A 24,433-nucleotide genomic window follows, 5' to 3' on the forward strand; every position below is an offset into this window, starting at 1 on the left:
AAACAGGAAATAAATTCCATTGATACTAGCGTGTCAAATGTTATCTCGTTGATTCATGTGGGGCCCAGTGACATCAGATAATCTTTTTCAAAGGCGAATCACCAGTTTTCCTTCCAATGCATCAATCCGATGTACATAATCCCCTATATCCGCCAGATCAACCACAGTAATCTTCGGTGTTACCAACCCTCTACGTACAAACTCCGCCGCCTCGGCAATATCAGTTCGATCCCCAGTAATACTCCCAACCATCCGAATCCCGTAATCAATCAAAGTAAGTGGATGGATCGACATCGTCAACTGTGGCGGGGGAATCCCAACTGCAACCAAAGTCCCAAAGTAGTCCAAACATCCAATCGCGGATTCATAAGCAGAAATAACCCCCGCACAAACGATAGCAGCCCCACAAAGCTTGCCAGTCTTCTTCAACAAAGCCTCCTTCACATCCCCCTTCTCATAATCAAGATAAACTTCCGCCCCGGCCTCCATACAAACCTTTCCCCGCTTCTCACCCCCGTCCACACCAACCACCCGATACCCCATAGCCTTTGCGTAAGAAACAACCAACGCCCCAACCCCACCCCCCGCACCAGAAACAAGAACCCACGAGCCAGGTAACAAAGTAGCAACCTTAAGTGCCTTATAAGCAGTAACACCCGCACACATCACAGGCGCAAGTAACTCAACAGGTACACCACCAGGTAATGGCGTAATATATCGTTCAGGAACAACGACGTAAGTAGTCAACGTCCCAGAGACATCACGACCACTAAATACCTGCGTCTCACATCTTGTCGTATCCCGTGCACAGTTCCGACACGAACCACACGCATCTCGGAGCCAGCCTACACCCACTTGTTGTCCTAGGACAGCGTGTGGGCTCGTGCATGCCGAGCCAACTTGAATGATGTGGCCGATTCCTTCATGGCCAAGGATTTGTTGCGTGGGACCTAAATGGCCATTTGCAAGGGCGAGATCAGTGCCGCAGAGACCTGTAACGGAGAGTTGGACGAGGACTTGTTGCGGGGTGATTGTGGGGACTTCAATTGAATTTATTGTGAAGGTGAAGTTTGGACCTGGCTTGGGTGGTGTTAGTATTAAAATTTTGGATAAAATTGAAAATTAAAACTTACATTTTGAAGTATCGCTGCCTTTTGAGTCTGAGGAATCATGGTGATGGTAAGTTCATACCCCGCTTGATGTGATGGCGTTCCAAGGTTATGGGGATATTATGGGTCCGGATTGAACACTCCGAATCTCCGAGATTCGACAAAGATAATGAATTTTCGAACTTGCATATACCAGAAACCAAACTGAGTTTACATCACAGCCCTGGAGCCTGGAGAGCTTGATCACGTACAGTTCTCACTTTCCTTACAATCTTGGAAAACACCGGCCGAATCAACTCCTGTAACCAAAGTGGAAAAGCCCGAATTGATCCAGCCAATCTAAAATGTCTAGGAAGAATAATCTGTCCACTTCTCCGCGCTACAATCTGTTCCACAATAACCTCCGAAATCAACTTGGGCGTTATAATCAGTTGTCCAAAAACGGACTGATAATCCGTGAATCCTTTAATCATAGGCGTACCAACCCACAGCGGATGAACAATACTATACAGATTCAAATGAGCGAAGACCACCACAAATAATGATGACACTAACCTTGTCCGCACATTCGGAGCATTATACCAAAACTTCAATTCCTGTCTCAGTCCCTCATGGAACGCAAGCGCACCCGCTTTAGAACAACAATAATCCACCATCTCGCCTACAGCGACAAAACTGGCAATACTCGCAACCGTGACGATATGTCCGCGATTTTCGCGGATCATAAATGGTAAGAACTGCTTGACCAGTAGGAAATGCGCAATCGTGTTAACTTCGAGTACTTCTCTGATCTTATTTTCCGGTTTCTCGAGAATAGTTCCATGTCCGAAAGCGCCGGCGTTGTTTATTAGGATCGTAGGGTCCCCATGTTCGGCTCGAATAACATCTGCTACCTCCGAGATCTCCGTGGATGATGTAATGTTTGTTTTGTAAAATGTGACATTCGGAGGTAATGTGTAGGAAGGCTTATAGATGTCGAGGACTATCATGCGGAAATTGGGTACGAGATAAATCTTCTGCGAGTTGTTTGCCTATTCCGCTTGTACCACCTGTGAGTAGAACGAGTTCTTTCTGCGGATTCCATTTTTCTGGAGCTTGGAAGTTGTTCAACACGCGTTCAGAGAGTTTTTTGTGGAGGTAGTAAGTAAACAGGGAGATTCCTAGTGCGCCTAGGAGGATAGTTGATGGTAGATTTAGGTTATTGGTGACTTGCGGGAGCCACTGTATCCAGATTTCATTTCCCATTGTGTGACCGGTCGTAAATCTTTAAAAGCACTTTCAGGAGCAGATGGAGACTCGCATATTTATGCCCAGCTGAGCTGGTCACCCATCACGAACTATATTTTGCTTTTTCTACCAATCTACGAACTCGTCCTAAAATGCCGAATCCAGAACCTATTATCGTGCTCGGATAATATTACCGCACTGTTGACTTGCATTCGCGCTGATGCAGCTGAATCACACACAGCCTCTGGTCGCACAAGACATTCAGCCTCAGCCTATCATTCCCCTGTCTTCGTACGTCAACCCAAATGAACTAGGTAGAGGTTCGACTTATGAGTGGATGGTGGCGGTATTCCAAATATGGTATCATGTGTCGCGTTCACTGTATCGATCGGATATAAGTCCGGCGATCGAGAGATTTTATTCGTTCTATGCCTGTCGTTGTGGTCCTGTGGATATAGATAAAGATGGTTCCGGGGCCAGTCGCCCCCGGCCCGTGTGGTCCTGTTAGTGCAAGGTTTTTTCCTGGCCCAATGAGAATTGTTTATACAGTTCACGTTACGTTCCGAGAATTTGTAGAAGAATCTGACGTATGACAATTTTCTGTTCTATACTACTTTAAAGGCAGGGGATTGAGTCGTATATGGTCCAGCAAGATCTGTAATCCGGATTCCGGAAAGTATGATAAAGGGAAACAGATAATAAGATGGACAGAGATAAATCAGGCAATGGAGCAAACGGAGGGGTACCTGACCCATAATCAACAATTTGGCTTCCTTGCCAAGTCATACGGGCCCTATCGATCTAGAGAAATAGAAATTGTCACTGCTCATGTCAGTAAGGCACCTCTTAATCTTCTTCATAATCAACAGCAGCAGCAGCAGAGATTGTCGACGTCACTGTCATCAGCCTAGCTTTAAGATAGTCGCCGAGTATCCTAGTAGCGGCATCACGGCTTCTCAGTGCTGCCCAATGAAGAGGAGTGTAGCCATCCTTATCTTGAGCTTCAGCTTTCGCGCCAAGCTCGAAGCCGCCAGATGAAGGGGAGTGCTGCCATAGTTATCTTGTGCTTCAAGGTTCGCCTTGAGTTTTATGAGTGCCTTAATAGTGGTAACATAGCCCGTGGTCACTGCCAAATGAAGAGGAGTACAGCCATTGCGATTTTGAGCTTCAAGATCTTCTCCAAGGTTGACGAGTATCGTGATAGCTAGAATTTGATTTTGCACCGCTGCGCGTTGAAGCAGAGTCCTTTGACGCTCACCCCGGACATGGAATACAGTTTCTTTCCCCTTGTCTGGCTTCGCAGTCTTTCCTTGACCACTGAAAACTGCAAGAGACAAAGCTGTTTCCTGGTTCTGGTTCTTGAGAGTATGATCGGCGTTTTTATTGGTGAGGGCGCGCACGACAGCTTCGTGGCCCCGATCAGAAGCCATATGTAGTGCAGTCTGTCATTTAGCATCGACTTCGTTTATTTCCCATTTATGTTGCAGGAGTTCATCCAAAATTGCGGCGACATTATTCATCGCTGCTAGGTGTAGAGCATTCAACCCATCATTATCTCGCTTCCAGTTAGGAGTGTAACTTTCAGTAGCATTCTCATCAGTTTTTCGTTGCCACGATCTGCTGCGAGGTGTAGTGGTTCCTTTGCGCGTTTAATCTTTTGTGGGAGATTCAAATTTTTGACCTTGAGAAGTAGGTCTACTACTTTTTGGTGGTTACTCCAAACGGCGTGGTGTAATGCGGTCCACCCGGATTCGTCAGCTCGGTTCGGATCAGAGATCGCTTTAGAAGAGATTCAACTTTTTCACCTCGCCATCGCTGGCAGCTTTGATGAACTCTTTCAGTAGCTTCTAATCGTTCATTGCATCAAGGTCAAATGGTTTATGACCAATTTGTCGTTTCCTGTATTGCGTATTGTGCGAACAGCTCTTCATGCTCTTCGTTTCCTCGACCATACTCTGGGCATTCTTTTTCTTCGTGGTACTTTGGTCACTTCTGCTGTGATTCATCTCATCGTATCCAACGTGAACGTGGAATGACAAAATTGGACCATCCTTTTCGATCTCTGATCCCATCAACGCTGGATGAGAATAAACTGGACCAATGTAATCACAATAACAATCGAGTCAGGTCTTATCACCCATGATCGAAGGCTTGACCAGAAGACCTCTGTTTACTCCAGTCCGTTGAGAAGTCAAACCAGGCTCAATGAGTATCATATGTTCATTTTTCTTTTCTCGAGCGAGAGAAACTTTTGCTTCTATCAACGGATGGGAATCACCTGAGATAAACCTTTCGTTTTCGATGAGATCAAGAGACACGATGTTCCACTTGCCAAACAAGTTCCCATTCTCCTCGATCTGGAGGGTGTCAACTATGTCATCTGTGTCATCTAGAAGTATAACATGCAGTTCATAGATGTTTGTTGGACACCAGTTGTATCCATTTGTCATGGTTGCTGACTTGGGGATCAAATGCGTGGAAAGTACGTTCCGTCAGGAACAATCGTCGGAACCTCGCTCTACACGCTTATGCGCAATCCACGATACTTTGATTATGCAGAAAGATTCATGCCAGAGTGATGGCTGTCATAAAGTCAATCGAATTTACTGGCATTAGAGGCATTCGAGCCTTTCGGGACAGGCCCACGATCCTGTATTGGCAGAAACCTGGCAGAGTTAGAATTGAAAATGACCATCGCACGAACGCTGTACAGATGGTGACGACTAACACTTTGTAAGAGAAAGAGATCGGACGAGAGTAATTTTTATTCTACTGTGACTCATATTTCAAGCTAGATCACTGATGGGTTAGAGGATCGCAGAGTATCCGACGAGGCGCAGTAAACCTCTGCCACGTATTCTGTTCTTTCCGATCTCCCTACAATGAAGTGGGCCTGTCAAGGGCACGTGCGGAAATATTCAATCAGGTGGATTCTCCGTCTGGTGTCCAGACGGTAAACAGCTTCTGCAAGCGTGCTTCGAGTGGGGCGCCTACTAAGAAATGAAGAAACCATACTTGATGTTGACTCATCGAAGATACAAAGTGACTACAAGGCCGGCGGAAGCATTTCCTGAGACAGACTAGATAGATGTGGGGCTTTTTGAGAAACAAGAGAGAGAGGAAGAAATAGAACTGATTTTAGATATCACTGTATAATTTAATAGTTGTAGAGAAGCGTTTTGCCACAGAGCGCATACCCAAAGATAGCTATGGTGTTGTTAACGTGTGGGACTCAATTTACTGTACTGAAGGGGATGGAAACAAACTCCGCTCGAATGACTTGAGGCACGTGATGTCAGTGGCTTTGGGAGAGTATATCAATTGAGAGGTATGGCCTGCCCGATGCCGAAAACTGTACTTACGGTAATTTTAGATCTACTAGAAGTACAACAAACAAAGATGGCGGGGACTTTCTGGCCGAATCCGGTTTAGCGCGATCTGAGTGGGGCGCTGGGGAAGAAATCGTGAGTAATCTGTTTTCGAATTCTACTGTATCAGTATCAAGCGGCTCATAGTAAGACTACTACCGGCGCTGAAAGTAGTCAGACTTGGGATGATAAGACTAGTGCCCAGTAAAGAAATGGAGAACCCAGATGACACCCTTCCTCATTCGAAAATCGCATGGGCCTTCCAAACAGTCGCTGGTGGCTATGATAGGTAGAGTCCTTCGTATCTGCGCGCACTAGTAAAGCTTCAGTCCTCCAGCCCTTACTACGGACCCGTACTGGGGATAGCCTCTGGCGGGGGTATAGTGGAGTTGTAGACCGGTGGTTGCAACAGGCTTTTTCCTTCCTAGACTCCTTAGCCTGTTGAGCTTGGAAGCATTCTATAGTATACCCATTACATTGCTATTAGAGGAATCTACACTTGAATCCAGCTGTCAAAAGCAGACGAGATCATCCCCACCTAGTGTTAACCGCGACTGTGGAGCTCGACACCCACTCAATGTAACCTTGGGTCCAAGAGCTCCACCCTGTCAACCGTTCTAACCGAGCGACCAGAGCGCCAGAAAAGGGGCACAGCTATATGTAATGTAATAATAAGGTAAGAACCTCGGAGGACTCTCATACAATGACTACCAAGCAACTTCCCTTATGTCTGGCTGTTAACCGGTCCGAACTTCGCATCTCGTTGAATCCACAAAATGGCTCTTGCCCCACCGGAAGGTTTCGCAATACGCAGAAATGGTACCTGCCTAGCCGAGGAGAGCGATTGCGGTACTACCCTGGCCCCGTTTCGTGCCTGTTGTCCCCAAGGCGCATCATGCTTCGGTTGGCACAATAAGGATTGCTGTGTCGGGTCCAACTGTACGCAGACATTACTCGAGTATCCGAGCTGTGCAAACTCATCGTGGAAAATGTATAAGTATGGCGGGTATTTTTGTTGTGCTCCTCAAGCAGACGGGATCGGGTATGATAATAGCAACTCTGATGGATGCGCGGAGCCTGGAAGCTCCCTAAAGGGTGTGAAGGTGTTGGGCGTCCTCTCACAAAGCCGACGTAAGCTATATCCCACAGAGTGGATGCTTGTCTATCTTACCAGCCCGCTACGGATTATTCTCTAATTTTGCTTTCTGTGTAGCTAGTTCTACATCCACTTTCGCCTCCACTTCCACATCCTCGACCGCTCCCACCGATTCTCCTTCAACGACAGCGACATCTACGACATCCAACAGAAGCTTAGGGGGCGGGGCAATAGCCGGAATAGTTACCGGCGTGGTCGTAGCCATCGGGCTTCTCGTACTGGCTTGTTATCTGCTCTTCTTTAGTAAGAGACGCAAAGCCAAGACGGGGCAGAATCCCCGAGCACATGAGCAGGATGTTATAGCTCTTAGAACAGCTCGAAGCGAATTGGAAGGTATGCCCACTAACGGCGCCGGTAAAACCGTCACTGCTGGACAAGAATTAGATAGCCGTGCTAAGTATGAACTCGGGGGTGGTCAGGACCACGCTCAACTGAGCCGCCCGATTGCGGAGTTGCCATGAGTTTGAGGTAAATGTACGGTAATCAATGCTTTTTACTGTACGATGCTGCTCGAGATAAGCTTGTACTAGTCTGCGGGCTATTTTATTGTTCAGGTATAAAGTCTGTAAAAGGTTTCAGCGTCATAATCGCGTGGCGTCTGCGAAAATGTATCGAGGAAGCTCCAGGGGTATGATAATGCTGTTGGAAATACGAAGGCGGTCGCCCAATCGTAGGCATTTCGAACTCTGGTATTATATGATCCCCGAATAACTAGTGACAGTCAGGTGTTGTTTTCATAATAGCCTTATATGGCTTAACGTCGTGATAGGCCCGCGAAACAAAGCGTATGTCTCAGACAGGGCGTTTCGACAAGTATGGTCTGCCCCGTGCCGGGACCTATAATTCCGGTAATTCTGGTGATCTACCAGAAATACATCAAGACAAGATAGTAGGGGACTTTGACGGGCCGAATTCAGTTTAGCGCGATTTGGGTAGGGCGCTAGAAAAGAAAGCTACTGTGTCCGAGTAGTCTGTGCCATAACCCGCAAATGGGTAGGTTAAGTCAACCCGTAACCCGAACCCGCAAACCTGATTGATAGGTCGAGTTAACCCGTAACTCACCCTATACGGGTTACGGGTTAGGTCGCGGTTACCCACGCTAGCCTATTTTTGTATAAAGTTCTAACACTATCCCTAAATAGGATGGATAAATCTAACTCACAGGGGTAATTCCACCGGACACCAGTGGAATGAGGGTGGGATTCTTTGGTATGGGAGAAAAAAAGTGGGGTGGGGTCCAGTGGATTTATATTTTCGGCCCGTACAAAGCTTAAATTTCGATATGTTTTTGGACGCCCTCCGTTTTGTAGGCAAACCAATTTTCAAATCATTTCAAATAAAAATAATAGGCAGTAGCAGGGGTCCAGAATCCACTGGTTGATACTTCTGAATACCTAATATGCTAGATTTATCTTTGGTTTATCTATCTGTGCTGGAGGAATTTTATATGATATATCTTCAACTAATTAATGGTTTTTTACATTTTCTCATTTATTTGATTGAATTTTTCGTTTTTTCAATATATCCATTAATAGACAAATTTCGTAAATAGCTAATATTAGCTGAAGTAGGTGCACCTACTTCTACACTTGGTGAAATAGCACTGTGGAAGAATGCTCAGCTTCATTAGCAGTTGCTTTTGTAACTGTAGCTGAGAGAAAAACGGGAAATATTGCTAAATCAACACTTGGTCCACTGCATGTGTGAGATTGTATTCCTGATAATGGTGGAGAAATATACTAATGTTAAACAAAATATTAATCCTATTAATATATATGAAGCGTAGGCCGGCCCCGATCCGACATCTATTTTCTCGACAAGAAAAGTCTTTACCAATTAAGTCAATATTTATATTAACAACAGCAACTGTTTTATTCATGCACGGATACCAAGGATTTGAGTATCTGGTAATGAATTTTCTAGCAGTAACAATAGTCGTAACTGGAAAGTTGATCGAAGATTTTCTTGATTTTATATAATTGCATCTGTCATATCTTGTTTGAGTTCTCACAAAGGGTAGTAGACTTCATATTACCGTTATTTCCTTTATTTATAACAATGTTTATATTTATCATATCAAAAACGTATTAAAAAACATAATATGTAGTATATAATATATTATGAGTTCAAAGAAAGATCTTATAATTAGACAAAGAGAATTGAAATATCTTAGTAACTTTATGCCTTTTCATAGAAGAGTTATATATATTTATTGTTGGAACCTCCATACCTGCCCCCACAAAAGTGCTGATGAAAAATCATTTGACTTTTCTTTTCAAGCTTGGGCAGTCGCAAGTGCATCTTAGGATCAAGTTGAGAGCAATTACCGCGTGATGATACCACAATGAAACTATTTCAATTGACAAATATTAAATGTGAGCCAAGGACAAATGTCTAGTTATACGCCCCAGGGCTCTCCCATACAGCTCTAGATGACGTCGTGCACATGTTCTGTAGTAAAGATCTTAAAGCGTGCTAGTCCCGCTCGGAAACGACAAAGTAGGGTGGATAACGGAGGTCCCAGGCACTCGACACTAGTAAGATAATAGTTGTTACAGGAACTACGCGTAAAGTAGGCTGTTCAGAGGAAGAAGACGGACATTGCACGTGTTTCTAGTAGGATGGTGGTTGCGTCGATCAATCTTACTAATGGGGCTAATGGGTAGCTTGGTGGGGCTAGGCGACAGCAACTCTTAGTGGCAGTGCTTCAGCCGTCAAGCCTTAAGGGAGGGATCGTTACGTATATGGTGTGGCTGGCAAATTACGTAGTCCGTATACGCGTTTTATAACCGATTGCGAAGTAAGAGAGTCCTTGGACGTATGAAAAGGGAGGATACGGACGAGAGTTGTGGGGTTGGGAAATTCTACTAGTACCCAAAATGGATAGCATTTCGGAGGCCGGCAAAAGGAACAAAATGGGGGCGGAAACGGAATAGCGGGGCAAGAGAGGCTGTCACGCAGAGCCCAAAAGATGACAGGGGAGCGCCACCAAGGAGATCTCTGGGGCGATGACCAGGCAGTCCAGTAGTAGACTAGCCGGCAGAGCGACAGGCAGAGGTATCCACACCATCACCCGTTCACTGCAGCCACATCTTGAATCCATTCCTAATGAGGTATGTTGATTGTAGTTGCTCCACATGGAGATGCTTGAAATCCTCAAGTTGTCATTGAATGCCTCGTTCGTCTTTGTGTTCAAGTGCACAGCCCGAATGCATTGCAATATTTTCATCTTACACCTGCTCTACCACGGGAGGCCGCTCTCTTATTTTACCCCTGGACGTTGCATTGATTACCCTCTTATCATTTTCTCGTCCAAGGCAAGAGTTGGTGTTCGAATGACTCCCAACCCTCGCCCTATCCCTCATACTTGTTTCAACAGATCATACCAGTTTTCTAGGGCCTTCAATCACTACCCTGACCTTGTAATATAGATTGCCCTTTAATCAGCCATCAGCAAGGCACCTGCCCGCCATATTCGCCGCTCCAGCCCCTCTCGATCCGAGATGACGTTTAGCTATCAAGATGGTATCGCGTTGTTGCAGCTCATCGCCTTTGTGCCCTGCCTCTTCCTCGCCATTCTTTTGTGTTACCAGCAAGGAATGAAGGCTGTGGCATCATGTTGGAGATTCCTCATTATCCTCGCTTGTCTCCGAATTGCCGGCGCTATATGCCAGCTCATCACCATCACTGACGACTCGATCGATGTTGTTACCACAAAAATCACATGCGACTTGTTGGGCATCGCTCCCCTAACACTGGCTGCCTTGGGTTTGCTGCAAAGAGTGTAAGTCGCAACCTGATATCCACCTACGCGTGACTCGGGACTGACGTAGGAATGTCTTCTTCAGAAACGCCTCGATCAACAAGCTCTCCAAATGGATCTTCATCTTTGTCAGCATCGTCAGCTTGGTCGGGCTGGCCCTTGGTATCGCCGGCGCTATCAAGGCCCTCGACAGCTACAACATTCCCCCCATGCTCCAAGCCGCATTGGGCATGTTCGTCGGCTGCTTGGGTCTCCTGCTGGCCATTCTGGGGTACCTGACCATCTACCGCAACGAGATGCCTCGCAACGAGAAGATCATCCTGTACTCAGTCTACGCCTGTGCGCCACTGCTCATCGTGCGCACCATCTACGGCTGCTTGGGTGACTACACGACCATCGCGCGGTTCAACCTGTTTGAGCCCAACCCCACCGTCAATCTCTGCATGGGCGTCCTCGAGGAGATTATTCTTATGATTATCTGCCTCACTGTTGGCTTTTACTGCCCCCCACCCAAGGAGCCTCAGCTTGGTAAGTCTTGTCGTCATTTTAATGTGATTGATTGTTTTGTGACGAACACATGCTGACAATTCTTAGATGCTGCCGACACGACGAATTTGGACGAGACCAATAATGTAGAGAAACGCTCGTCTTCCCCCAGCGATACCCGCTCTGACACCGTTGACACCATGAACAAGGAGAGAATTGCTGAGGAGGGACGCATGAGGACCTCGACCGCTGAGGCTTTGTAAGATCTGGCTGTCCCTTTACACGTCACAAAGCTCCTATAACCTTGCACTGCCTCGGGAGGCCTTTCGTTACAATGATGAACTTTGGGATTGGCCTCTGCTGCAAGTCTAGAAATCTGGCGAATCTCTTTTTTTCGTATATTTTTAGCGTTAAGCACCCGTCTATATGACACAAGCCTCGAGAACTAGAAAAGAATGCTAGCAATTGCTATATACCAAATACCCTTCTGGGAATGTTTCTGTCTCTCTTTTCGAATCTCTTGAAGTGACAATGACCCATGGCATAAAGTGGACAAAGCAGGGTGATCCTGAGTCTTGCGAAACAGTGCACTGAATACCGTTGAATCGCAAGTGCCACCCTTGGCGTAGATATCTCAGGTGGAGTTTCTCATGAATAGATATTAGAATCATATGCCCAGCATCTTTATTGTCAAGCTCACTGATTATTAGATCTCATTTCACTCGAGGATCAAGAATCAAAGCAGTGTAGTATGAGACTGATCTGAGTCTAGGGGCGAGCGGCCTGAGTAAGCTACATCAATAAAAGGCAACTTAGGTAGCCAGTTCTAGCCTCACCTTTGTTATTCGCAATCCTTTTCAATTGTTATATCCACTTGGGCTTGGGCCTGGGGCACTTCCACCCGAGGAATTTTCCATCCGAGCCTGGTATGCATTTGATTGGGCCTCCTCACTCTCGAATTTCGCCCATTTCTTGATGTCATCTCGTCGAAGCTTCCCAGGAAAGAATACACTTAGCATGCTCCGACCCAAACCCCCATATTTTTCTTCGATTTCAAATAGTGTATCCATCACTTCGGGCTTACCCAAAACCTTGACAAAGTCGAGGGGGATGCCAAAGCTTTCTGGGCGCCTATTCCAACCAGCGACGAATATATTCTGAACAATACCGATAGCACCAAGGGCAAGAAGAAACCAAGTATTCTTCTGTAATCCGGCCGCAGCAATAAGAAGAAGAACTCAGAGAGTCGAAAGCACGAGAAGTAAAGCTCGAATAGTCTGATTAGCTGAGGCATCAAGATTGCTCTGCCCCGATGCCAAATCCTCAAGGTTCAAGCCATGTTTATTCCCCAGAATAACGATGGCATGTTGGGCACCATTACCTCTGGTAAGGATATAGAACTGCTCGGAGTTCGTCCGACACGTTCACTTTTCCTTCTTCCATTGTGGGAGAAGGCCCGTCGCGATGGCAAGCGCGTTACCCGAGACTGTTATCAACAAAATACCCCAATCGCCAAAAAGTCCACATGGTATAGCTGCAACTCCTAGCTGGACTACCAAAACAAGTAGGCCGCTCCAGTAGATGACATCGCGCTCTCCGATACCAGAGGGTTTTGTCACACTTGGCTCATAGATAGTAACAACAAGGCCAGCTCTTGTTGGCATTTCCGCATCCAATCTTTTAGCTTTCAGCTTTTTCCACTTTTCGTCCAAGATTTCTTTGATCTTTTTCTTAGTCCTTTGATCACTCCATTCATCAAAGTCGCGCAAAATTGTGCCTATAATCTAGCTCGAATTCTCTCTGATATATCCACTCTTGCCGTTGATGACTATGCACTTGCAATCCGGGTCTTGTGGCATTAGCTTGTTTTCGCCAACGGCAGAGACGAGCGCAGAGACGGAACAAGCTACCCATCCTTTTAAGTGGCATCGAATTAGCATGCACATGAAGACAGAATAGTGTCTAGAGAGGTAATACCAAATGAGAATGTAATAGGTGTCAGAACACCACCTGCAAGTTGCGCCAGCGCGCGAGCGACGACATCACCGACTAGAATGAGCAGAACACTGAACACATCGTTTGGGTGAACCCATTGGTCCCTGAATTCGTTCGAGGTGACAACCGGGTCAAATCAAAAATTATGGGGTAGGGTATCAAGTGAGCAAGCAAGGGCGCCATAATGTCTAGCCCAGATAGGGCAAATTGTGCAAATGGAGCGGAGATGATGATGAAGATCCTCTTTTATGAGAGAAAATACGAATTACAGGTGTGGCAGGGGAAATCCGAGGAAATAGGCTTCTTTTCTGGGCTAACTCGATTAGCGATGAATTGAGTTAATTTCTGGGGGATTGCAGGTCTCAACCTACAATTTACATCTGACTTACGCTATTATGAGCTGTAAGGGGAGATCCATCCCGAATGACAAGCGCGCTTCACTGGAACATTTGACAAGCTTGTTGAGGCCAGTTGCGGCGCTATCGAAGGGGCAAAGCGGAGCTTGTTCACGTCAAACGCCTAGAGCAGTCCTCTTCTGTAGCTGTCTTGCGTGATACCATGAGTTAGTTATCCTATTCGAGCTTCCGTACTCTCCTCGAGACTTATTATTATGCGAACTATGCCTTCCTGATGTGGGAACTGGTGGCTCTGTCTGTGAGCTAGACCCTGGCATCCAAGTGCCTTGTCACGGAGAGTAAAATCGTAGTAATCGTTTAGCTAGTATGTGGTATCGTTATTGATTTATGGTGGGTCTTTAAGGAAATAAAGTACCTGCGTGATTTGGGGGGAGTGCTCGCTACCCTGAGTGCTGATACTATGTCACTTACGAAATCTAGAGGGGTATAGATTGGTAAGACGCATCTGTAATGAAAGCGTAGGCTATAATGTTGATAATGGTCTATCGTATAGTGGGGGTCGAGCATAGTTGCAAAATCAGCCTTGCGGAGATGGACGCCGCCACGTCTAAGCTATTCGCCCTAACGGAGATTGTGACGAAGCTAAAAAAGAACAACACACCGCCCCATTACTGGAGTACTGAGATCGAAAGTCTATTGAATCGATTGAAATGCCAGTCTTTTGAGGAGCTCTTACAGGTCAGTTTTGCTTTTCTATATCTGGTATTCACGACTGACCAAGCTACCGACCGCAAAAATCCCAATGCAGGAGTTATTTTCTCGTGTTGTACAGTTGACTTGATCCGAGTGTCGAGTTTCGATATTTATATTCATAACTATTCTAAGTATTCACCAGAATGATCATATTCCTTTCGGAACTCTGAAGCTTACACTTGAAAGAACCGGATTTCCCAGGCCCAAATATTCTGACCTTATTCTTCAATATTAAAAAGGTAAATATTTTCCCTTATGATAGCCAACTTCAAACTTGATAAGTAGTGATAGGTAAGCTATATTATAGGCCAGAATATGTCTTGATTCTTGGGGCCTTCACAAATGAAGTTTATGGCCCGCGACTACAAAAAGTAGCCCGAGCAGCTAATCATAAAACTAGGAGGACACTTACATCAACGAATATATATTACTAAGATTTCCTTCCGTTAGAAAAAGCTTAGTCTCATCTTAACAAGTATGACCTTAAGTATTATTGTGATAAAGCTAGTGCAGATCAGGAAAACAAATTCACATCGTCGGCGTGATTTCCCTAGATACCTACCACCAAGCCAAGTTGATGAAAATAAGATTTTCTCGTCATATATACTATATAGCCTCATTTGGTCTCTCTGAAAAGTAGAATGATTGATCTCCTTTAAACCTTAGAAATGATTAATTCGCATATTCGATTTTATCGCTAATACCGTGAATGTAAGCTATATCGACCCACATTCATCGTAGCAAATACGCAGATACGATAGAGTCCGCATATTTTTTACGGGTAGCAGGATAGTCAGTAAGTTAATCATACTAAAAGTAAACTAGGCGGAGATACCTAGAGCAATAAATACAGGCCACTATTCTATGCTCCTTTAACATATCAGTCATAGGTACCCGACGTTAGCCCCTCTCCCGCTCAGCCTCAAGCCGATTCTAATCGACCATTGACCCATAAACTAGTGCGCCCTAGTCACGAGAACGCCGAGCGACCACCTTATACGTTTGAGATCTTTCGGCTTTACACAGCCCTTTAGGATACTTTTAGGTATAATAAGAGAAATGCCAAATTGCGTCGGTTTAAGGAAGAAAATTGCATACTTCGTTCACCGAACCTTCAATTCTATTGGGCGAACCCCTTATCCAGGCCTAACCTAATAGGCCGACCCTTTGTCCACAGCCTATCATAGGGAATGAAAGTCTGAGAGTGTAGAAGTAAATTTGATTTCGAATACTACTGTACGGACCCTTAATCCAAACAAATCCGTGAAATCTGCGGGGGCTTAGATGTCAACGAAGGAGACCCTGCATAACCGGAGCCAAGGATGCAACTTCAGGGGCGAAAAGGGGGCTGATGCGCAAATAGAGTTGGAATCCGAGACACTGCAGGGCCTCAACGTAGTGACTATTTGGAATAATTCTTGAAGCTCTACGGAGTACATAGTAAGACAAGATACGTATTAGTTCATCTCTGTTTTTAAACAGCGAGTGATGATTGATCACGGGTAAAGCTATTTTTGTTTTCGAGTCCGCTTTCACTTTCCACGTTCTCCACTCGGAACTCGGCTCCCAACCCAATGGGAAATTGCAAATTCTGAGCCCTCCCTCTGATTTTCCAGCCTTAGGCAGGGAATCTGAGACGAAAAAATGTGTCCGGCTATAATGTATAATCTTGTGAATTGCCAAGTCATCGAAGTGAAAAAAACCTCCGAGTCTTGTCCATGATAGCCGGGCATGACCGGTAATTCGATCAGGGTCAGGACTGTGGGACCCACAATGTTCCAGGGCAAAAGCAAAGAAAAAGCCAAGAATTCAGGTTCGGAGCCGCAATCCTGGGTAGAAATTGTCAGCTATTGACTCTAGGCTACAGCAGACGCCACTAGAATATACTGCGCCAAAAGTATTTTACGACTTCGTAAGACTGCAAGTGAAGGTTCTGTATGGTACAGGGGCGTGTGGTGGCACATTTGATGGACCATTGAGGTTGATCCACCTGTGCATTCCCTCAATACTTTCCAAGGGGAGTCGCCATAGCCACGTTGGAAACCATGTGGAGTGACGGAACGGAAGCTGGATAAACCGAAGCCAATTCCCATTAGGTAACTTGGACCCTTATGGACCCTCAATTTCTCGTTTAGGAAAAACAGCGCATGACCTGAAAGGCTTGGATGAAACTTTGATGATCCACATGCAATTTTGTTCCCCATATTCTATTTATTCTATTTACTACTTTCCATCTCCCCGGAGCCTCCGGAATTTGCTTTGAATCCTTTGGGATGTTTCGTGAATACATTCAATGCTGTTTTTCTCCGTACTTCAATGCTTAATGATTTGAGCTTTTTCCTTCTTTGTTAAAGAGTCCACCTGAGTGTGACGCATCCATAAATATGATCGCACGGGCTTCGAACTGCCTCAGCTTCGTCTGTTGTGCACTCCCCGCTCGCGCTGTACAAGCTACCTTGAACTGGGAGATCGCGCGAAAGTTCTGGTTTACATTCCTTTTTATAACGGTGATCTGCGCCAAACTTCTCCACATATACGCGCATTGGGACTCTGTTCCACTCAATCAGTTGATCCTTTGGGGATCGACATTTTTCCTTCAAGACTTCTTCTTCCTGCTAGCAGGATATGCATTAACGCGAGACTTCCAATGGATCATTGCTCGTATTTTGGCGGGACTGGTAGTGGTTTTCACCAGGTAAGTGCATCGAGGTAGATTATGGACATTGCTAACCCTATTCTAGTCTCATCCTCTCCGTAATGGCGGCTGCGAATACCTCATTTTTCTTCCTGACCGGTGCGGAGATTCATTGGCGTCAAGCAGGTTCTTTCAATGCTGATCCAGCCGCTGTCAACACCTTGCTTACCGGTCTGACTGGTCTTGTTATTGTCGAGGCTTTGATTCTGGTTGCGGCGATCTTCGCCTCGCCATACCCTCACACTGGTATGGAGGCCATGGTGGGTATCTGGGGTCGTGTTGCTGGGGCAGTGTGGAGGCCTACTGCGCAGGCTGCTAAGCCAGCGGTAGATGCCCTGTTGGTTCGGTACCAGCCTGTGGTAGAGCGTGTTCTGAGTCGGACTACTCGGGGGAGGGTTTTCTTCGCCAAAATCAAGATCTACGAGCCAGTTCCACTGACTGAATATGATGAGGAGGATAAGATTGTGTCAAACTCGGCTCCGCTACTCGACGAACCGGCGGAGGTACAGCCAACGCAAAAGGAATACTGGGGACGCAGGCTGATTATCAAAACCGTGCTTGTCGTTACTGCAACTCTCTTTGTTCTTATCTTGCGATGCTTCCGTCCGGCTGATGATTCATACGGCTTCCTCTCCCAGACCATCGGCCTATCCCCGTTCAGCGGTGTCGACTCTCGGACCAAATTGGCGGGTATCACTGGGGATCGCGAATTGAAAGGCAAGCTGACTGCGCTGACTACGCCACCGCATTTCGACTGGTTTCCGGCGGGTAAGTGGCCTGGATTTAGAGACTGGGAGGTTTCAGACGGAAAATTCGAGCACAAACACTACAACTCGACTGAAGATCCTATTCACATTTCCAATCTGGATCTGGATGTCCTCGAGCCTCTCCGCGCAGTCCTCCAGAGTGAGGACTTCAAGATCAAGCACGTTCTCGTCTTCAAGATGGAGAGTACTCGGTTCGACGTATTCCCGCTTCGAAATGGCTCTTACTTCCACAATCGGATTCTCGACTCTTACGAGAATAAACAGGTCCCGGAGGATGTTCAGAAGCGCTTGAATAACCTGACTCACACCGCCGAGCGTCTCACGGGCACAGAATCTGGATTCCAGGAGAATGGAACGGTAAAGCCATATGGCGGTATCTATGCGACAAATTCATACACAGCCGGAACCTTCACGTTGAAGAGTATCGAAGCAACGACCTGCGGTCTTTCGCCATTGGTCATGGATTTCAACCGCGAATACGAACACCACATTTACCAACCCTGTATGCCGCAGATTCTCGACGTTCTCAGCGCCAGCACAAACGACAGCGGTAGTTCCGACTTCACCAACTGGCCTTGGCGACCGCGATTCATGCAGTCCATCACCGATACCTACGATCACCAGGACCTCCTCACGCCGGCACTGGGATTCAAGTCGGAGAATATCTTAACGGTCGAGACGATTGATAAGGAACACATAAATGATACATCATTCCACGGCGAGAAGTTCAACTTCTGGGGATACCCTGATCATGACCTCGCAGGTTATTTCCGAAATGCTATTATCCATGCAGAAGAGAACCATGAGCGGCTGTTCCTGGAGCACCTGACGGGGTTGACGCACCACCCTTGGGATACACCTGGCAAGAATTACTCGGAGCTTATTAGCTCGTCCTGGGGTGGAAACAACGAAGACGTGAACAAATATCTCAACACCATCGGCATCAACGATAAGTGGTTCGGTACTGTGCTTGATATTCTCGAGGAGACAGGCGTCGCCAATGAGACACTCGTTATCATGACAGGCGATCAGTAAGTGTTCTCCTCCAGTCCTAAACACCATATTCTAACCATATTAGTGGCCTCTCCCTTCTCGAAGACAACAGTATCACGCCCTACGACAACCCACACGTCGCCAACTTCCACGTCCCACTAGTCATCGTGAGTCCATCTACCACCGAAGTAGTCCCTAACTAACAAAACTAGTCCAACCCAAACCTACCTCCCATCCAAATAAACTCCTCGGTAACATCTATCCAAATCCTCCCGACAATCCTCGACCTCCTCACTACCTCCTCCTCCCTCTCCCCCAAAAGCAAAACGGCCGTCAAATCCCTCCTCCCCATGTACGAAGGCCAATCCCTCATCCGCCCCATTATTTCCTCAGACGAAAACACTCGAAACTGGCAGTTCACAGTAATGAACACCGGCGGCTCAATGGTCGCGATGCGCTCCGCCGATGATCCATACAGATTGATCGTCCCGCTCGTCCCGGAGGTGGAGTGGCGGTTTACAGAAATCGTATCTGATCCCCATGAGAAGAAGCCGATTAAATCTTTTGATTTGGAGTCTATCAAGTCTGCTGTTGCTTTGAGGCATGGGGCTGAGGCTGTAGCGTGGGTTGGGGAGGCGGCAAAGGTTGCGCAGTGGTGGGTTAGTGATAATTGGAGACGGTATGAATATTCACCTTGATTGGACACGTGCTGGTCTTGGTTTCTGGGGTTGCATTTGGTCTTGGGTTTGGTTTCGGTTTTGCATGCATTTATGTCAACCTTGGAAGATTCATGATTTCGATCAGCGGGCGCAGGGGATATCCGGTTCTGATTAACTGTAATTTTAGCATTCGGGAGGACCTTTTATCATCTCATCAGGATTATAATACATCTTTTCATTTCCACTCACACTTCTATTTCCATTTCAATTTGTAACTGAAGCTTCATCGTAGAATTTCCAGACCGCCACATGGACCGCCACGATGACTGTGCACGGCGATCTTGCACGTCAAAGCGCATGAACCAAATCCTGACAAATCATAAGCAGCGTTGAAACAGATCTCGGATAGATCACATTAGACGGTCCTGATCTGCAGTGAAATTCCAATTTATGGAAATCTGAGCCCTGTCGATATTGGGAGACAAGGTAATGGTTGGGTAGTCCGCCCGCAGATCAATGATCCATGGTTCATGCGCCCCTCCCCCAACTTCATCTTCTTCAACCTCCTTGCGCGAGATGGGGAATATAAAACCCTGGCTGTTTGATATTCGATCTTCGGAGAGATTTCTTGTTTTGACGGTCGCGATTGCTATTTTCACGGTATGTTTTCTTTTTCTTTCTTCCCTATTCTTCTTGCGGTGAGATGGGCGCAGTCGCTTACAATTACAGGATGCTTTTATTTATGGACTCGTTCGTTCTTCGATGCAGATACGCTGTTGTGAAACATTAATCTGATGTTCTAGATTGTTCCCATAATCCCTGTCGCTCTGGTGGAACGAGTAGGCGCTCGTCCTGAAGATGGTATACCATTTCTAATTTCTGCTTCTGTCGACCGGTGTGCGACTAACATACCCAAGCACAATACCTTGTTTCGTTGCTATTAGCAGTCTACGGTGGCACGCTTCTCGCTGGATCTCGTGAGTCAAGTCAAAGGAGATCATGATCAAGAACAAGCTAAGCCTGTATAGCATTATTTGGATACTTCGCCGATAATTGTTCATCGAGAAAACTTCCCTTCGTCCTCGGGCTTGTCACCCTCGGAGCATCCACGATTCTCTTCGTGGTTGCGCGCACATTCCCCATTCTGGTTCTCGCGCGCGGGTTACAGGGATTCTCCGCTGCGGCGGTCTGGGTCGTGGGCCTTGCTATTATATCTGATAATGTGCCCTCTGAACGGGTTGGCGCGGCGCTGGGAACGACTACAATTGGGTTGACGTGGGGAGTCCTTCTAGGCCCTATGATTGGGGGGTATGTTTATGACAATATTGGGTATTACGGATGTTTTGCGATTCCAGGAGCATTGATTTTGGTTGATGTCGTGTTGCGGTTCGCGATGATTGAAGTGTCAGGTATGTTGCCTTCCGATTTCTTGGGGGCTTTTCTAACGTTTTATAGTGATTGATCGAGATAGACCAGACTCTGGAATGGAGTCTGATTGTGATTCTGAGGCGGAGGGCAATACTTATGATACTTTCAATGCGAACGATCTTCAGAGTTCGATTCGGGCTTCTCGTTGCGAGCTGGATGGGGAGGAGGCTCCATTATTACCACGGCAGTCTATTGAACACCAGAAAAGTAACGAACAGAACGCTACTATTCTACGCCTCTTGCTCACGCCACGATTACCACTTGCTCTGGTGGCGACGACTTCTATGGCAATCACAATGTCTGCCTTGGAGACTGTACGTATACAACCCATCTATTCATGCTCCCTGTTAACATGTTCAGTCTTTACCGTTATTCACCATGGAAACTTTCACCTGGACAGCCCAGGGAGCCGGACTCATATTCATCACGCTAGCTGTGCCAAGTTTTGCCGCTGTGCAGGTTGGTCGACTCTGCGATTCAGTGGGAGTCCGGACGCTAGGAACTATCAGTTTCGTAGTTTCCTGTTGTGCCTGGATTTTACTGCGACTCGTCACCCATAACTCACCAGGATCCAAAGTATTGCTAGTTATTTTGTTGCTGTTTCTTGGTCTAACCATCGTCATTATCGAGATCGTTGCAATGATGGAGGTATCGCAGGTAATCGGAGACTACGAAGCCGAGTTCCCTGGGGTGTTTGGAGATAAGAGCCCGGTTGCACAGGCTTATGCATTGTTCAATATGTCGTTTGCGGGAGGCCAGCTTCTGGGTCCGCTGATCGCTGGTCCGATCCGTGTTAATGCGGGATGGGGTACCATGACACTTGTTCTTGGGCTCTTGTCTGGTGTGACTGCTATTCCCTTCGGCTTTTTCAGCGGTTCTCCACGCAAGGCACAGAGCGAGTCGGATGGCGCTGTTTGAAGATTGTGAACGCCTGGTATACAAAGCGTTCATTATTACTTATGATGACATGATCATGATTCTCCCATGACAGCCGTTTAGCAGGGGCATTCGAGGCATATCCGGCGCATTTGGTGTATATATGAATTGTGGCAGCACTGGGAACAACCGCTAGCCAGAGATGCCACGACGTTTGGGGAAAATCGGACTCATTGCTTGGACCTAGGTATAATCAACGAGAACCTTGTTCGGCGACAAGGGACTGATGGTCCGTTCAACCGATTGTACAGTAGATGACTGAAAACCGTCCCACTGTTTCACCACTCAATGCTATGACCCTAGTGTATACTCCCGATACCGCATAAACCAGCTCAACCGTGAATAACGAAGCATAGAACAAAGTGGAAGAACAATTCTGTTCAACGCAGAATAGTAGACTGCAAACCCACCCCATGATGCGGTGAATCCCGTTTCAACTGCACAGCCCGAATAGCATCAGACCCAATCAACCCCTTAGCAACAAGATGACAAATAAACTCCATCGTCCATTCCTGACACCGTTTGTTACTAAACTAACACAAATCAGCAACCAGCCCCCTCAAAAGCTAATGCTAAAGCTAAATTCACTCACATTATTCACAGGTGCTAGAAAGTTCTCACTAATACCAGGAGTAGGTACCTCCTTAGCAGCAACTTCAATATCACCCCTTGGCGTTGAATCGCTCGAGTTCACCCCAGGCACTGGGTCAACAATATGACCAGAATCAACCTCGCCGATTGGGAAGATATTATATCTCTCTATCGAATCGGCGGGTGAGTAGTTTCGCTTGAATTCGAGAAAATAGCCCGACTTTGGAGATCCGGTGGCTTGGATCAAAGTTCCCCTGTTGTCGTCTTCTTCGCTAGGGACGTAGATGGCGAAGTGGGCTCTTTGAGCGGCACTGTCCCGGGATTTAATTAGGTAAATTGTCCTTGGGGACATTGTAATGAATATATTGTGAATTGGTAATTTCTTGGAAGATTGAAGGTTATGTATACACACGCAGTATTGTGTATGGAACTGACGTCAGAGGAAGGGATTTTGATGCGGGGTAAGGTAACACCTTGGTTCTTGGCTAGGCTGCTAGGGATGATCTATGTAATTGGATATGATGCCAGTGGGGTGTTTCATGCAAGCTATGAGAAATGTCTGTGAAAGCCAGGGAGAGTCAAGTGTTATCGATCTGCTGTCAAGGGTCAACCTGATCGGGTTAGCGCGTCCCCTTTAGCCTTAAATCTCAGTGATCAAGGTTTCAATAGAAAATTTCATTGATGAGAAAGCTAAATCTCGCAATATCATATGGTCATCTGCAGTTTCATATTCATTCCAATCTTCAATTTGCTCACTGTGTGCTCCATATGATCTCCCGAACCAAGCCAAGTCGTCAAATGTCCTTTCTCATAAAGACGGTCTTCGTATCCCAGATTTTCCCCTTTCTGTCCTCAATGATGTAGTAGTTGTGTACTGTTCGAATCACGCGGTACCCTCGCCGAGTATACCAATCCTCGCTCACGACCTGCAAACGTTAGCCACCTGCACAACCCCAAAAAAATGTCTTACCTTTGGCAGACATCCCTGTGTCGCCAAGGCAAATTCCTCTCGGAGAGAATCATCTCGTTGTATGGAATCCAGCATCAAAGTCTGAGCATTCAAGGGATCTCGAATTGCCATCTTCTCAACCTCATCCATTGCCACCCGACCGATCCCCTGGCCCTGCAACGCGCGACTAACATAGAAAGATTTGATCCAGAAGACTCCAGCACGTGGGATATCCAGGTTAAGGTGGGTTGATTCCGGGCTCATAGAGTCCAATGATATATGTCCAATCGGGATAAAAGCTCTCTGCGATGGCTTCCTGTGAGCAGCATTAATGAACTGTGCTGTATCCCGCAGGACCTCTGTTTTCTGTTCAGTGCGTTAATGTCAGATCCTGACAGGCTTTCATCTTGTTACCTTGGACCGAAGATACGAACTCATGTGCTCAGTGATGTGTGAGTCATCGGGAAATACCTGGCGCTGTTAGTATTAATTCAAATAGGAACTTGAGCTTAGAGAGGTTTCAGCTCTTTAACTCACGATCCAATGAATGCATTTGGAACCCTTTAATTGTGCTTCTCGCCATTCTTTCTCGACTTTTTCTTGGTGCCAAGTACATTCTTGTCGCTGCCTAAGAAGGACATGTCGGTGGGCGGTGGAGTCAGGATCCCAGGGGATCAATGTGACTTTCGATTTAAAACTCATTCGAATGATTGGAATGTATTGAGATTACGGTAAAATGGAATTGTAATGATGAAGTTGATGAGTCAAAGTTGTAGCTGGAATCACTGAGGATCAAGCCAGGAATTTGGGAAGTACAACTGATCCAACCTTTGCAAAAGACTTCAATCTTTCAATGGCGTTAATGCTATGCTTATTGCGTGAAGAAAAGTCTGTATTCTCTTCTAACCTTGTATTCGATTTGAAATCATGGACAACGAATCTCTGACATTCCTGGATGTTATTATATCGCGTGCATCAGTTATGAGATTTCTATGAATCCAATCTGATGCGTGGAGAGCGAGGGGAACTCTCTTGACGGATCCATTGGCGTTGAGAGTTTAATTAGTCGCATTCCAAACTAAGGAAATCAACTTCGGGTTGAAGGATACCGAAATACCCCACATCTTCCCACGGCTTTTCCGACTTCTTTATTTATGAGTAATTTTGTCGTTTCAACTTGTTGCTCTCCGATTTTATTTTCA

At 46.3% G+C, this 24,433-nt stretch overlaps 11 protein-coding genes across 11 annotated transcripts; 4 read left to right on the forward strand and 7 right to left on the reverse strand.

The window, feature by feature from the left end:
• Positions 1-87: 87 nt before the first annotated feature.
• On the reverse strand, positions 88-1,172 carry N7520_005199 (uncharacterized protein; the record flags this gene model as incomplete). The annotated part of the gene is made up of 2 exons (XM_057139133.1): positions 88-1,080; positions 1,134-1,172. 2 exons carry the CDS (start codon positions 1,170-1,172, stop codon positions 88-90), a joined length of 1,032 nt encoding a protein of 343 aa, XP_056997340.1.
• Positions 1,173-3,292: 2,120 nt separating this feature from the next.
• N7520_005200 (ankyrin repeat domain-containing protein) lies at positions 3,293-3,766 on the reverse strand (the record flags this gene model as incomplete). The annotated part of the gene is made up of 1 exon (XM_057139134.1): positions 3,293-3,766. One exon carries the CDS (start codon positions 3,764-3,766, stop codon positions 3,293-3,295), a length of 474 nt encoding a protein of 157 aa, XP_056997341.1.
• Positions 3,767-4,459: 693 nt separating this feature from the next.
• N7520_005201 (uncharacterized protein) lies at positions 4,460-4,786 on the reverse strand (the record flags this gene model as incomplete). Its single annotated transcript, XM_057139135.1, has 1 exon — positions 4,460-4,786. One exon carries the CDS (start codon positions 4,784-4,786, stop codon positions 4,460-4,462), a length of 327 nt encoding a protein of 108 aa, XP_056997342.1.
• Positions 4,787-6,882: 2,096 nt separating this feature from the next.
• N7520_005202 (uncharacterized protein) lies at positions 6,883-7,065 on the reverse strand (the record flags this gene model as incomplete). The annotated part of the gene is made up of 1 exon (XM_057139136.1): positions 6,883-7,065. The coding sequence occupies one exon, from the start codon at positions 7,063-7,065 to the stop codon at positions 6,883-6,885; it is 183 nt and encodes a 60-aa protein (XP_056997343.1).
• A 3,298-nt stretch (positions 7,066-10,363) lies between these two features.
• N7520_005203 (uncharacterized protein) lies at positions 10,364-11,372 on the forward strand (the record flags this gene model as incomplete). The annotated part of the gene is made up of 3 exons (XM_057139137.1): positions 10,364-10,644; positions 10,709-11,151; positions 11,218-11,372. 3 exons carry the CDS (start codon positions 10,364-10,366, stop codon positions 11,370-11,372), a joined length of 879 nt encoding a protein of 292 aa, XP_056997344.1.
• A 594-nt stretch (positions 11,373-11,966) lies between these two features.
• Positions 11,967-13,156, reverse strand: N7520_005204 (uncharacterized protein; the record flags this gene model as incomplete). Its single annotated transcript, XM_057139138.1, has 5 exons — positions 11,967-12,314; positions 12,366-12,492; positions 12,538-12,886; positions 12,923-13,024; positions 13,087-13,156. Coding segments are annotated over 5 exons (996 nt in total), but the record flags the coding sequence as incomplete, so codon positions are not given.
• An 841-nt stretch (positions 13,157-13,997) lies between these two features.
• N7520_005205 (uncharacterized protein) lies at positions 13,998-14,301 on the forward strand (the record flags this gene model as incomplete). Its single annotated transcript, XM_057139139.1, has 2 exons — positions 13,998-14,198; positions 14,293-14,301. The coding sequence occupies 2 exons, from the start codon at positions 13,998-14,000 to the stop codon at positions 14,299-14,301; spliced, it is 210 nt and encodes a 69-aa protein (XP_056997346.1).
• Positions 14,302-16,597: 2,296 nt separating this feature from the next.
• On the forward strand, positions 16,598-19,366 carry N7520_005206 (uncharacterized protein; the record flags this gene model as incomplete). The annotated part of the gene is made up of 4 exons (XM_057139140.1): positions 16,598-16,908; positions 16,955-18,706; positions 18,754-18,835; positions 18,881-19,366. The coding sequence occupies 4 exons, from the start codon at positions 16,598-16,600 to the stop codon at positions 19,364-19,366; spliced, it is 2,631 nt and encodes an 876-aa protein (XP_056997347.1).
• Positions 19,367-19,903: 537 nt separating this feature from the next.
• Positions 19,904-21,673, forward strand: N7520_005207 (MFS transporter; the record flags this gene model as incomplete). Its single annotated transcript, XM_057139141.1, has 7 exons — positions 19,904-19,987; positions 20,057-20,077; positions 20,131-20,188; positions 20,245-20,304; positions 20,356-20,736; positions 20,783-21,069; positions 21,116-21,673. The coding sequence occupies 7 exons, from the start codon at positions 19,904-19,906 to the stop codon at positions 21,671-21,673; spliced, it is 1,449 nt and encodes a 482-aa protein (XP_056997348.1).
• A 398-nt stretch (positions 21,674-22,071) lies between these two features.
• On the reverse strand, positions 22,072-22,634 carry N7520_005208 (uncharacterized protein; the record flags this gene model as incomplete). The annotated part of the gene is made up of 2 exons (XM_057139142.1): positions 22,072-22,224; positions 22,284-22,634. The coding sequence occupies 2 exons, from the start codon at positions 22,632-22,634 to the stop codon at positions 22,072-22,074; spliced, it is 504 nt and encodes a 167-aa protein (XP_056997349.1).
• Positions 22,635-23,076: 442 nt separating this feature from the next.
• On the reverse strand, positions 23,077-23,933 carry N7520_005209 (GNAT family N-acetyltransferase; the record flags this gene model as incomplete). The annotated part of the gene is made up of 4 exons (XM_057139143.1): positions 23,077-23,208; positions 23,253-23,597; positions 23,646-23,708; positions 23,769-23,933. The coding sequence occupies 4 exons, from the start codon at positions 23,931-23,933 to the stop codon at positions 23,077-23,079; spliced, it is 705 nt and encodes a 234-aa protein (XP_056997350.1).
• Positions 23,934-24,433: the final 500 nt, after the last annotated feature.

The sequence above is a fragment of the Penicillium odoratum genome, assembly GCF_028828045.1.
Source record: "Penicillium odoratum strain IBT 22623 chromosome Unknown utg000004l_segment0_segment0, whole genome shotgun sequence".
Classification (NCBI taxonomy): domain Eukaryota; kingdom Fungi; phylum Ascomycota; class Eurotiomycetes; order Eurotiales; family Aspergillaceae; genus Penicillium; species Penicillium odoratum.